The 13,444-nt window shown below is 47.8% G+C and overlaps 2 protein-coding genes across 4 annotated transcripts in view; one reads left to right on the plus strand and one right to left on the minus strand.

Moving 5' to 3' along the window:
• Positions 1–2,502: 2,502 nt before the first annotated feature.
• CCR9 (C-C motif chemokine receptor 9) lies at positions 2,503–4,190 on the plus strand (the record flags this gene model as incomplete). The annotated part of the gene is made up of 2 exons (XM_082333846.1): positions 2,503–2,529; positions 3,027–4,190. The coding sequence occupies exons 1-2, from the start codon at positions 2,512–2,514 to the stop codon at positions 4,188–4,190; spliced, it is 1,182 nt and encodes a 393-aa protein (XP_082189972.1). The 5' UTR covers positions 2,503–2,511.
• A 4,749-nt stretch (positions 4,191–8,939) lies between these two features.
• The window catches only part of FYCO1 (FYVE and coiled-coil domain autophagy adaptor 1), a 53,225-nt gene continuing 48,720 nt past the window's right edge, over positions 8,940–13,444 (minus strand). For all 3 annotated transcript variants that reach the window (XM_082318911.1, XM_082318910.1, XM_082318909.1), the window contains 2 exons: positions 13,260–13,369; positions 8,940–12,820 (listed from right to left, as the gene is read on the minus strand). In XM_082318911.1, the coding sequence (XP_082175037.1) occupies positions 12,745–12,820; positions 13,260–13,369 (186 nt within the window). In that variant the 3' untranslated portion in view covers positions 8,940–12,744. The remainder of the gene's footprint in view (positions 12,821–13,259; positions 13,370–13,444) is intronic.

Consider the following 13,444-nt stretch of genomic DNA (forward strand, 5'->3'; position numbering starts at 1 on the left):
ATTCCTGAAACTCCATTTTTCTCTCCAAAATAAGTAAAAAGGGATCAAATTAATTTTGATTAATACGCAGCCTCTCCTCATCTCAAGGGACATTCTGTTGCTTATCAACTCTTAGTGTGCTGTGAGGTTCACTGCAGAAAAAAACCAGGTGCTGACTAGAACATCTGAAAGCTCATTGTATCTAACCCTACATTATTGTTATTGTTAATATAACGCATAACAAGCGCAGCAGTAACGATAAAGCAAAACCCCATCACGAGGCGGCCGTTGTGGTTAGCACGCTGCCTCCTCTGCGCTGCAGGTGAGGTCGTGACCCTTTGCTCCTCGGATGGCAGGAATCCGGCTCAGCTTTCGGATATCCCCGTATTTACCCCAATGTGTGTGAGCCGACCTGTGACGAGGGGGCCGGGGTGGGTGCACCCTCGCTGCCTGCGCCCGGCGGGGTCGGTCGCCCCTCCGGCCCCCAGCTGTGCCCGCACTGCTGCCTGGGCTGGAGCCAGACAGGGATGGGGATGGGGACAGGGACAGGGAAAACCCCATGTGGGGCTGTTGCCACTGTTGCTGCCAGAGATTTTGCTGTTTTGAACCGCGGCTGGGAGAAAAGCATTTTGCACTTGTTTCAGCAGACTTGTCCAACAGCATTTGTATGTGCATGGCTATGACTGGTCTTAATTTCTACATCTTAGTATTTACATGTGGCATATCCGATTTATAGGTATTGTACAGGTGTTTTCTTTCCGTCTGCTTGCATATTTTTACAGGCGTAAATTCTGTGCCACGCTGTAGCATTAGTATGCTTGGCCATTTACTTTCCTTGGTTGTCTGCTTTGACAAGAAGTCAAATAAAAATATATTTTGAGTGAGTTTTGTGCATCAAAATTCAACTGCTATGCACAGGGTACAGGTGGCATCATTAAAAGCCAGGTACTATATTTATATCTGTACTTGAAACTCCAGGCAGCAGCATAATTCTGCGTGTAGTTCTGTATCTTGATAGAAAATTTAAAAACTAAGGGCACATATTTATGACTGGGTTTATTTCTTCAATCTATTTTTAAGCAAACACCCTGTGCCTAGGGTCATGTTCTTTTATTGCAAAGATCTCATGCTGCCAACCTTGCTCCTAAATAATTCATATTTATTAAAGTTGCTTCATGAAGATAAAAAATGGAAGGATTAACCCCTAACCTGTCCTTTCTGAGCACAATCATTTCCAAATAGATGCAAACAACTGCATTCATTTTTTTTTTTGACCAGATTCCGAAACCCTGCAAATATTTGTTGCAAGTGTTCGCTTTGGCACCGAGAGTGGGCAAAGGGATCAAAAGCAGTTCGGCAAGAGGGTGCCACAAACACAGAGACGTGGCTGCAAACGCACTCGCCATCCCTAAACGCAGCCGCTTACAGTAAACTGGCTTTGCTGACAAACTTGCTAACTCAGCTAACCCTAACGCAGGCTGGGGAGGCGAACTGCATGCTGCATCAGTTCGTGCCCCAAATAATACCAGGGAAGGTGCTTTTAGTCAGCACGCAACGAGCAACCAGAGGGAAGCCAGAGCGTGAATGTGGGCCGTTTCCCCGTGGAGAAGGTTCGGCTCCATCCAGCTGCTGCTGCGGTGAGAGGTTTGTCTCTGTGAGGCGACCTCTTGGTTGTGTGACCTGCTTTTGAAGGCACTGATGTCTGGAGGAAAGGTCTGTGCTAGCTGAAGGTCCCTGGTAGCGCCAACAGGACCCACCTCGCGTTGTCCCCGGGCTTCATCCCCAGGCGCTAGCACAGGCGGGCTCGTGCAGAACACGTTGAATACTTAGGAGTGTGTGACTCGCGTCGAGCCCGCCAGGCTCAGCTACATTTTGTGATGGTAGACTGACTTGAAAAGCAATCTACAGCAGGAAAAAAACAATATTTTCTTGTTTACCAGGGCACAATGATCTGCTTTGCAGGCCAACAGCAATGAGCATCGCACTTGAACTCGCAGATAAGAAAGATGTTGCAGGCAGAGATTATCAGTCGCTGCAGAGGATGCAAATATTTTAACACTGCAAACTACTACTAAAGGCAGGTACTTTTCCTTGTTAGTTGCTAGACAAGAGCCACATTTCATTTACTCTCACGAATCTTTTGGAAGATATGGTGCTTTCAGATTACTTTCTTTTTTAATGCGTGCACTAGGGACTCTACATCTTATTAAAAACGAGATCGCAGTGATTCTAATTCAGCAAAGGACTTAATCTGCACAGTGCCATAGAGAAGCTGAGGACCTAATGTAGGCTAAATGTAAATTTGTAACATGGAAACAGCTAAATAATTCAAACCAGTGACATCAGTTTCTGTGTGGTTTGTTCATCTTCTGGCCAGACTTGTTTCAAAGGGTTGAGGTTTTTATTAAAAGAAGAAGAAAGAAAAGAGTCACAGTTCTACTTCAAAGCTGTTTCAAATCAGTTGTTTTGCCCCCATCTTTTCTCTCCAGGTTACGGAGCCTCCTTCAAGACTGAGTAAAGGTCTGGCTGAAGATGGCAGTTGCAAGCACAGTGAGTATACAGCTACAGTGCCGCGTAATCTCAGTTTTTCTTTCCCCTACCTCTTTGCCCCCATCAGTTTTCTGCCTCTCTCAAGCCAATGGTGCCATCCCACGGCAGCAGTAACACAAAGCCTTCTTCCCCACCTCTTTCCAAGTTGGGGATTTTGCATTTTGTTAAGTATTTGAAGCTGCCAAGCCAACGGTGTTTTGAAGGATCTGACAGAGATAATGCTCTCCCCACCTGCCATTTTAATAACTGGAGTTGGCTGGAGGTGGTGAACTGCTCTGTTGTAAAGAGTTTGTTACTCAATGGGTCATTTTTATAAATTTTTGCTGTGCCACACACTTCAGGCAGATGAAACGCTCTGTGTTTCACTGGCAGCCTTTGTGCTTTCCCATCTAAAATGGAATATATTGGGGATCTTCAACTGCATCTGGTGGAGAGGGGCAAATTTATGCTTTATTGGGCCACTTCTCAACACCAATTTACCTGATGTCCCATTGCAGGTCGCCCACCCTGGCAAGACCAGCCTGGATTACTACAGGAATGACAGCGTGGTGCTGTCCCTGTATGGAAACCTGGTGAACGACACAGACTTCACGTGTGACAAGAGGCAGGTCAGGCAGTTCGCTCGAGCCTTCCTGCCGGTGTTCTTCTGGGTCATCTTCTCTGTGGGCACAGTGGGAAATGCCTTGGTCGTGCTCGTCTATTGCAAATACCGCTTCAGGAGGAGCATGATGGATCTGTACCTGCTGCACCTGGCCATTGCGGACCTGCTCCTCCTCTTCACCCTCCCCTTCTGGGCCAAGGCTGCCTCCGACGGCTGGATCTTCAAGAACTTCATGTGCAAAGTCGTCAACAGTATGTATAAGATAAACTTCTACGGCTGCAGCTTGTTTCTAACCTGCATCAGCTTTGACAGGTACATCACTATTGTCCAGGCGACGAAAGCTAAAACTTCTAAGCGAAGGTGGCTCCTGCGCAGCAAACTCATGTGCTTGGCTGTCTGGCTGATGTCCGTGAGCCTGTGCATCCCAGAAATCATGTACAGCCAAAGCATGCGGGTAGGTAACATAACAGTATGCAAAATTACGTACCCGCCAAACGTCAGCATGATCTTCAGAGTTACTGTCCTGGCCTTGAAAGTCACAATCGGATTCTTCCTCCCGCTCCTTGTCATGGTTATCTGTTACGCCCTTATCATCAACACCCTCCTGCAAGCCAAAAGATCCCAAAAGCAGAAGTCACTGAAGATCATCACCATGATCATCACCGCTTTCCTCCTCTCTCAGTTCCCGTACAATATTGTTTTGCTGGTCAAAGCCATCAACACCTATGCCAGGGTGGCGTACAGCTGTCAGGCTGCTGACCGGCTGGACATTGGGCTGCAGGTCACCCAGAGCATCGCTTTCCTCCACAGCTGCCTCAACCCCTTCCTCTACGTCTTTGCTGGGGAGCGGTTCAGGACAGCGCTGGGCAGGATGATGCAGGGCAGCGGCTGCTGCCGGAGCAGGAGCCAAGAGCAGTGCTCCTCTGCCTGTGACAGCCAGGAGCACAGCTCAAACTGGTCCTTTGCCATGCTGGGCAAGCGGCGGGTGAGAAACTCCCTGACCCTCAGCACCCACTTGGCCTCCTCCATTATGTCCCCACCTTGCCAAGTCCTCTTGTAAGTTAGTTCCCCCTTTCTCTCCTCCAGAGGAGCACCCAACTCTTTGAAAACCGCCCATATACCCCAAAGACTGTCTCAGAGGAGCGGGGAGGGCTGGGGGCTCCTCGCGCACCCCATCCTCGCTGTGTGAGACCCAGCCTGGTCTTGCTGGCTGAAAGGAAGAGAAACCTTCGGCACAGGGCAGCAAAATGGAGCCATACTTCTTGTAAGCAGAACTGATAGAGGATAAAAGCTAGCTTTGTGACAGCTGTAAATACCCAGCCCATCTGCGGCTCAGACCACAGCCTGAAAAAACAAGCCTTGCAGGGAGGTGACAAGCCCAGCTACTGCAGCAACAGAGGCAGATGAAGCGGGATGAGCCACCCATCCCATCCACAGGAAGCAGCGGGAGGGGGTTCAGCCTTCGTTTGCTTTCCAGCCGGGGTCTCCTGCGGAGGCGGCCGGACTCGGGAGCCCTGCCTGCACCTACACCAGGTCCCCTCTGCTGTAAAGGAGAACAGGCCTTAGCTCCTACACTGGTTTATTGCAGCAGGCAAATGCTGCTCTCTGTGCCTGTGCAGACATAAGTCTGTTTTGCTGCACGCGTGGTTCTTCTTGCAAAGGAAAGCCAATCATTTATGTTCATAAAGTGGTCATTACAGAATTAGATCTGTCTTTCTCCTATATTTTAGCTGTGTGGTTTAAGATGAAATTGGGTACAATTGATTTGCTACGGCTCCTGTTTTGATACTGGCATTTTGTGCGGTTCCCTCAATTGACAAATTGCACTTCGCAATAAAAATTCGAGGGCATCAGAGACGCCGAGTTGTCTGTCCTGGAGATATTTGCCATACGGTGCAAAGCCATAGCAAACCAGAACGCAAAAACCAAATGCATGGTTCAACAGACCACTGGTTATGCGCTGATATCTTTGCTAATGGTGAGAAAATATATTTAGCCTGCAGCCAGTAAGACAGAGAGTAATTAAGTGTTAAACCTAACATTAATGAAATTCGGATTGAGACTTCAGGTTGGTGGAGGCGGCGGTTCCTAAAAGCAGTGTGCGCCTCGCAACTTCTATAGGGCTTTCAGCGTGCCGGCGTTGGTGCCGTAGCGGTGCCCGAGGCCGCAGGGCACCGCGTGGCCGTTCCCCCTCGCTCGTCCCCTCCCGGGGACATGGCATCGCCTGTCCTGCCCGACCGCAGCCTGCACCTCCCAGTCTTCAATTGCAAGTCGTAGTGCTCAGGAGGCTTTGTTTTAAAGAACCAAGTTTAACCTGGTTTGCCTCCTGGTAATTATTTCTTGCAGGAACAAAGTGGTGGTGGTGTGCATTAATCGTTAAAGCATGTCGATAAGCGCGAGCTTTCTGCAAGGTTTGGCGCTGCTTTTTTAGCTAATAGGGTGTATCTGAGCAGATGAGGTTCTAGTTTAATATACGTTCATTAGGATTTTTTTAATCTTTTTACCTTTTCCTTAGGGAAAAAAATGGTGAAAGATGTATGTGTTTTTTACTATATGTGTAAGAAAGGTTTGGGGGATTTTTGTGATTTGTGTCGAGCTCAATGAGAACGGAAGCCGAAATTCTGTTAAATAAAGGCACTGCCACATACACCGAGGGGATGAACTGGGTGTTTCTCGCCCACACGTCCTTCTCAGGTTTGGATCCGTACGCATCACCTGTTTCCAAGGTCAGGATTTACCTCTCCCAAAAAAAGGACAGAGGAAAACCTTGCTAACAGGGTTTACTATGCATGCCTAAGCCTTGGGGTGTGGAAGCCACAGATGAGGACCCCGCAGGCATCGGAGCAGGTTTCGGCCCCCGAAGCGATGGGTGGGGTGCAGTTTTGGGAGGCAAGGCAGGTTTCTGAGGGCAGGGGAGGAGGGAGCACGCCCAGGGGCAGACGCTTCCCCGCGGCAGCTGAGCCCCACCGCCCCTTCCCAGGGATGGGGGTGAGGGTGCTCCTACCCAGGGGGTCCTCCCAGCCCCAAAAGAGCCCTCAAATCATGCAAACAAACAAACTAGCATGCAAACCTTAGCTGCCACCAACCAGCAGTCCTGCCTGCAAGCCTCGAGCTCCTCTTCCCTGCATGGCGTCCTGCCGGCCCCGGGAACTTGAATTCTGGGGCCTTCTCAATGAAGGTAAAAGCTTCTTTGCTCCGCAAAATGTGGTGGTAAATTTTCATGCTTGGTCGGCGGGTGAAACTGTTGAGGGTGGTGAAACGGCGATGAACTTTCAGCAGTTTGGGGCGGCAGGGTCGTCCCTGGGTCACGCACGTCCTGCTCTGAGTCAGGCTGCTCCCCGCCGCTTTGCTGGGGGAAGCAGGGTTTTCCCTCGCGGGGTCTGTCCTGCCAGGGCCGCCTGAAGGAGGTCTGTCCTGCCTCCCGCCCGAGCTCATGGGGAAGCTGCCTCCCTGAGGACCCTCCAGCTCCAGCCTCGTGGCGTCCCTTGTTGCTGGCCACCACTCAGTCACGGAGGTGTTTGCTGCCATTACCCCCCCTTCTGTCTTTCCAAGGGCCTCTGTCTGCCAGCAGCACAGGTCCTTGTGGCCAAGCCCTCCAGGGGCTCCTCTGTCCCTCTGCCCTGAGGTTTTAGCTGGATTTATCCCCCTGAAATCCCTCTTGTGCCTCCCTAGGGTCTCCAGCCTTCAGCTGACGCGCTCTCCCGGGAGGGGGGGTTTCTCCGAAGGCGAGGGGTATTGCCTCCCCTGCCCCACGGCCCCTCATGCCTCCCGTGGGACACTGCCTGTGCCTTACCCACAGCTGCAGTAGGACGGTCACTGAGCAGTTGCTGGAAGTCCTGGGAGAGGCCTGAGATCTTCCACGGCTCCCCTCCCCTCTCTTTAAGGCCATTTTTTCCCAGATGTTCCCAGTTTTGGGTTGCAGTCTCCTCTGCTGTCCCTTTTCTTTGAAGGAGCAGCTCGGCTTGTCTCTGCCCTAAGCGTTGCATCGTCACCCTGAGACCCTTCATGTTGACTCCTGGTCCCCACCTCAGACTTCTGAGAGCCAGAAGTGTGCCAGGACCCCGGATTTCACCCAGGTGGGAACCAGGCCAGACCTGCCCGCTGGCCTAACGCACGCAAACGGTAGTGGGGACAGCCGCGGCAGTAGCTTCAGGTTGTCGTTGATGCGCTACGGTGAAGGGCTGGGAGGCAGCCGCGACCGCAGTGCAGGCAGTCACGTAGCACGGCGCCAGCCGGCTTGCGGTACGAGGGGAGGAAGCTGAGAGCGCCGATGAGAAACTTTCACTCTCTGCAGGCAAACCCGCCTAACCCGTGCCCGCTCCTGCCTGAAACAGAGACGTGCTTTATAGGAGCGCCTCTCCCAGAGAGCAGAAAAGCGATGGAAAAGTGTGAGAGAATGGCCACTAGCGCTGCAAGCGTCTCTGAAGTGAAGTGACGGTAGATAAAGTAGCCCCGGTGTAGTCGTTCCAAAACCAGAAGGGTCATTCTGAGTTTGGTATGTGCAAACACACCATTTCCAGGTATGATCTGGATCAATTACCCATCATTTAACTAACCAGACACCATAGTCCCAGTGGCCCCAAGTGCTGCCTGTTTTTTCCAAGCCTCCTGGGCCATATGTGTTTCGAAACCTTATATTTAGACTTCAGAGTGTCCCTGTGACATTTCAAGGGCTAACGGAGAGGATGCCGCTGTCTCCTGGCAGCCTCGCAGGGCCCCCACAGCAGAATGTCATACTGGGTGTGCCAAGGCCAATATTTGGGGCACAGGCCAAGAAACAGGTGGGTTAAGGCCCTACGTAAGGCAGCACTAGGGTTGGGAGAGCCTTGCTCCCAGCACCAAGGAAGAGAGGAGGTATTGTCCAGTATGGCTAAACATGGATTATCGGAGGTGTACACAAAGGCTTTCAACAGCTACAGCCTCCCCTGCAGAGCCGTTGTACGGCAAGGTACGGCCACTTACACGTGTGTTGGGTATATGTGAAACTCAGCCTTTGCAGGTCCCTTGCGCTCCAGGTGAGGCTTCGCTGGAGCCTCAGCCCCAGCAAGCAGCAGCCCCCGAGCGCGGAGCGGGGGCCGGTGCTGCTGCTGGGGCGCGGGGACAGGAAGCGTCGCAGCCTCCACCCCAGCAGGAAACTCCTGCGAGGAAAGGGAAATAACAGGTCAAAGAAGCGATGGCTGGTCGTGAGGGGGCCCGCTGTCCTCCTCACCCCATTCCGATGGCCCCGGCAGCTCAGGTGAGCCTACGCGTTTACCACGAGCCCCGGGGCTGGGACTACAGATGCAAACAGAGAGGTGGCACGTGGAGAGGGCCTGCGACTCGCACAGCGCTTCTTGCCCTCCCGCAGCCACGCAGCGTAACCCGGGCGTACGGACCCGGCCAGGACCCGGCCAAACCAGATGGCAGCCCTAAGCTGAAGGACGGCGCTGCGCGGTGTCGTGGACGATAGTGAGTGCAATTGCTGTCCTTGGGGTGGCTTCGTTTTTACCTCTGAGGGGAAGGAAAGGCAGATGAAAATGTTTCTCAGCCACGGGGCTGTGCCCTTGCTGGGGGAGGCCCGGCTGCTCCGAGGACACGGTGGTATTTTCTCTGGCTTGGGGGCCAGCTCACTTAGTACTTATTTAAAGATCTCCGCTGTTGCTCTCTTGTACTGTACAGATATGGCCTTTGTCCACCAGCATGACAAACTATTCTCTGTTTTCTTTATTTTCTAATATTTTTTCCTGCTTAGAAGTAGATCATGCAATCATCCGATTTATCTTCCCGACAAAGCTATCTCTACAAGGCAGAAAAGGGACAGACGTTCTCAATGATATAGAATTTTATTTTTTTAATTCCTGAGGTTAAAAAAAGAAAAAAAAAGCATCAAGAAACATTCCAGTACACAACCGTCTACATCTCTGTAACTGTACAGACGCTGCTATACATAAATCTCTTCTTCCCGTATCTGGAGCGTGAAGTTTGATGTGAACAGGGTTTGCAATTCTTTGGCAGTTAAGACCAAAAGATGCTTCTGAACAAGTTACAATCTCAGTGACTGAGCGTAATTAAAACTATAGTGCAATTTCAACTTTAAAAAAGAAGCAAAGTCAGGCTTTTGTAGCTTTGCTATTTTGTAACGTGGTACACTCTCGTGCAATACATCTCAGTGATTTTTCATAAAGCAACATTGAGTAACGTTAAGTAAAGGAACACTGTCATTTTCTTAAAGCAGCTACGTTCTTTCCTTCGCATAAACCTCTGCATAACAAAAAATATTACCCTCTGTTGTTCCAGCACCCAGGAAAAGACACCGAATTGCTTATACTGACCACAGCGTATACTCTCTTTGCCCCATGAGTGTGACATCCCCTTAAATTAATTTCATGATCAGTTTTAAAAATTTGTTTTCTCTTAATTGCATTCCTGCGGATAATAAAAGGCCCAATTCAACAAATCACCTGAGCACCTGTAAATAAACAGATTTATCAGCATCCTTGGTACAGCTCATGTACTTTATGAATGGAGGTATAAGGTGCTTGAACGAAATAATCTCTTGCACAAACCTACACTTGCGCTAAGTCCTTTATTGGGTTTCCGTGGCTCCAGTAATAAACCATCTGAGACATTCAAACAAAAGGTTGGTACTAATGACAGGTTCTTTACTGTCTTCTCTGCACAGCCTCTGAGGTGTAAAAGACTCCTTCTTCTAGGTGACATGATGGGATACCTGTTCTTGAACAGTTGACTTGTACTGTTCCACTCCTGTCCACTTGTTGTACCTTGCCAGTTTGAGTATTACCTCTTTGGAAACTTTTTCTCCTTCTTAAATACTCTCCTTGGTTAGAAGCAATCCTCTTCTTTCCTACAGGTTCTGGCTCCCACTCTTAGTCCTCTTTCAGAGAGTAAAAAAGCCATAAAACTACTCTCATAAGGCAGGAAAATCTGAATAAAAAGGTACCATAAAGACTCAAATGCTAAATAAAAACAATCCAGTGTTTTTATTCCCCTCCTCCCAAACATACGCTTCAGCCAGGCTCAGGACTGTCTACAGGAAAGACTGGCAGGGAACCATCTGGCTTACTATATGGAGCCAATTGCTTTAAGAGTAACATAAACAGTGGCTTAAAACTATTTGCTACAGGACGAAAAAATGTTAGGAACTGGGATGCAGAGAGAAAATCCAGACGCAAGTCTGTCCAACAATTCTGAATGGAGATATTTCAAATACTTCTGAGAAGAGATGTCATATTTTGCCCTAAGATACTTGACAGTGCTCCTTTACCTTGCATTTGGCATTTTAAGAAAGATATCCTAGTAAGATTAGTATTCTAACTAAAACAACAGCAAAATGCTTTTAAAAACCACACCTAAAAGTTTATAGGAAAACCGCAGCAGACTTCAGTAACAGCTCAGTGAAACTGCATAGCACATAGTACACAGTACTCCATTTTTAAGCAATAAATAATCTCTTCTTGCCTAATTAAATATAAAACATAGCTTCAACACTGAAAGATGCCATAATTCATTAACTGATCCATGCACCATTTATTACCTGTTTATTGCCAGCTTCAGTCTCTTGTCCATCTCCTTTTCATGTACACAGCCAGGTAAGGGTTTAACTGCATTGCAGCCTGTTCCCTCAGGAGGAGGAGTAAACCGCCTCGCACCTTCCCCTGACCCCTCTGCCTGGCAGAGCCTGGGGAGCACACCGCCAATACGGGAAGAGGCGTCTAACGGGAAGGGCGAGCTATCGATGAGCCAGACACCTAAAATCTAGGTGCTCCATGAAAGGTAGTCATTCTTTCACAATCTTTTTCAAGATGACTGTATTTATACAGTGTTAACGACTGGAATGAACGATTAGCAACCTTTAGCTTTATCTGCAGGATTCTTTTCTTTCCTATAATCGGGAATTTCCCTCTACCTCAGACGCTACTACGTAAACGTCCAACACTTGTCTTGTGATCTCCATCTTTTAAACAACCAGCCTTTTGCTGTAGAAGGAGATCCCTTATGGGTAATGGATTGGACCAGGAACACAAAAACACCAGCTGGACTCTCCCGACTTCCCTCCCTAGTCAACCTGATCCCTCGAATTCCCTGCCGTTTTTTTTACATTTACAAGTTTGCCCCTGTGCTTTCTTTCCCCTCCCCTAAATCATTTGCTTCAGCTTGTGCTTGCCCTTTTTTCTTCTTTCCCCTCACGTTTTACTTCTGTCTCCCGCCACGAATCCTGTATACCAGCTACAGCTGCCACCAAAAGTCTACAGGGTTCCTGGCAGGCTGAGCTGGCCATCTACCAACTGCTGCACTAAAACCTTCCAGGTCTGAGGTTTCCTTGGGAGAACAGTAACATGAGAAATCAGACACATCTAAAATGATGATGAGGGCTGGTTGGGAGAAAGAGCTTTTCTCCTTCTCCTGCCAAATGTTTTGCCTTTGTATCAGAAGACAGGATTTTTAAACAGAAAAATCTGCTTTCAGATATTTTGACAAAAAGTTGAAATTCTGTATTAAAAGCAGACAGTTTGCATGGAAATTCTGTATAAATGAGAACCCAGTCTTCCCTTAAAAGGCAGCATTTACAGCCAGCTCTGTCCCCAAATCCGAGATGGAAAGTTAGCAGTTGGCGAGGGCAGCTGCAAGGGTTAGGAAAGGGGCAGAATACACTAACACTGGGTGGAGAGCTCATCAGGGCTGGATATGCATTCGGTTTTGGATTCGGTTTTGGACTTTTTGAGACTGATTCAAACATTATTGCTACCTTTCACGTGGTCTAGAGAGAGAGAGAGGCTGCTGACCTCCTCAGAAACTGTGCTTTCCTGTGGATGCGGATGAGTAAGGTGCTAAAGCAGGAAAAAGGATTGCTCCTCTTCCTAATATCACACAGTGAGCAGTACTTTATTCTACACATGATACTCCTGATTCTGCCACTGGTACTCACCATAAGAGCTGATTTCAATGGACCAATTTACAGCGTACGGTGAGCAAAAGTGAAAGGAGTTGCTGCTTTGTGTTGTATTGTTTTGTAACTGGTATTCGCTACCAAAGCATTTGTAAAAGCCAGACTTGCCAAATCTTAGCCCAAAATGTAAAAAACCCCTATGTTTCCTGTTTATAAAACTTGGAAAAGATAAAAAATTCTAGATGGATTACAGTATATGCCTGTGAAGACTGAAGTATTGCATAGTTGTTCTGACTGTAAGAGCAGTAGAGCAGAACAGAAATGGTTATGTTTACTCCTCAGTGAAGAGGTCAACAAAAATACACATTTTCCTTTAAATTTCCTTTTGAAGGATATTTTTGGAAGAAAAGTAGTTCAATTTTCAGTCGAGAATTTCAGTTGCATTTAGACACTCCCACACTTATTTTTCTCCCCACTGAAAAAAATTTGGTTCTTATTGACCTGTTAAATCAAACAACATGGCTTTTCAGCAATCTGTACACAGTACAGAACCATTAGTGTTCCTAAAAAGGCTTCTGGTTTTTAGTGTATACATGTTCTCTAAGTGCATTATAACTATTGCATAGTTTCAAAGTCTTCAAACACAGTGGTAATCATAATGCTTACATGTACATAAATAATAGCATTTCTTAAAAATTTAATTAAAAATAACACAGTGGATTCAAGGCTATGGAAAATCACTTCCATCATAGATGACAGGTCGCTCGACAGCCAAGTGATAAAACACTCTTTTTGAGATAAACCTGTCAAGGAAAAAAAGAGAGCAAGATGATCACGTTAGCTGAAGTCAACTAGACAAGAAGCCTTAAAAGTGTATTCAGTCTTTCAGTTTATATTCAGGCAAAAAACTGACTGTTGTTAAAAAGAAGTATGCCTGCGCAAGGGCTGTCAGGTCTGTTGTTAGACGACAATCCTGACTAAACTGTCTGGGAGAGTCACAAATGACTCTCTTGCTTCTGGTTTACCTTCCCAGAGGTTGAGACAGAAAAGTGGAATTCTGCTATGGGGTGAGAAAAAAATCCAAACAAGAACAAGGACCAAAACTCAGGCTGAAGATCCTTTGGCAAGCTGGGACCAATTTCTCATACTTACTTCTGAATGGCAGAATAATGGTACATCCCATCAGTTCCACAGTCTGTAAAACCAAGCTTACTTCATCTTTTACATCCAGCTAGGACCTACCTAGAGAAAGTGTTGTCAAATATCAGCGTGTAGATTCCAGAGTTTCTGACTTTCACCTGTCCTCTGATAGTTTCCTTATGAGAGTTGCAGCGGGTCATAGGAATAAGAACCTGGAATTCAATACAAATCAAAATGAAACTTGCTATTTGCTTATAAATTGACATTTGCCTTCAGAAAAATATTTA

The sequence above is a fragment of the Platalea leucorodia genome, assembly GCF_965183815.1.
Source record: "Platalea leucorodia genome assembly, chromosome: 1".
Lineage (NCBI taxonomy): Eukaryota > Metazoa > Chordata > Aves > Pelecaniformes > Threskiornithidae > Platalea > Platalea leucorodia.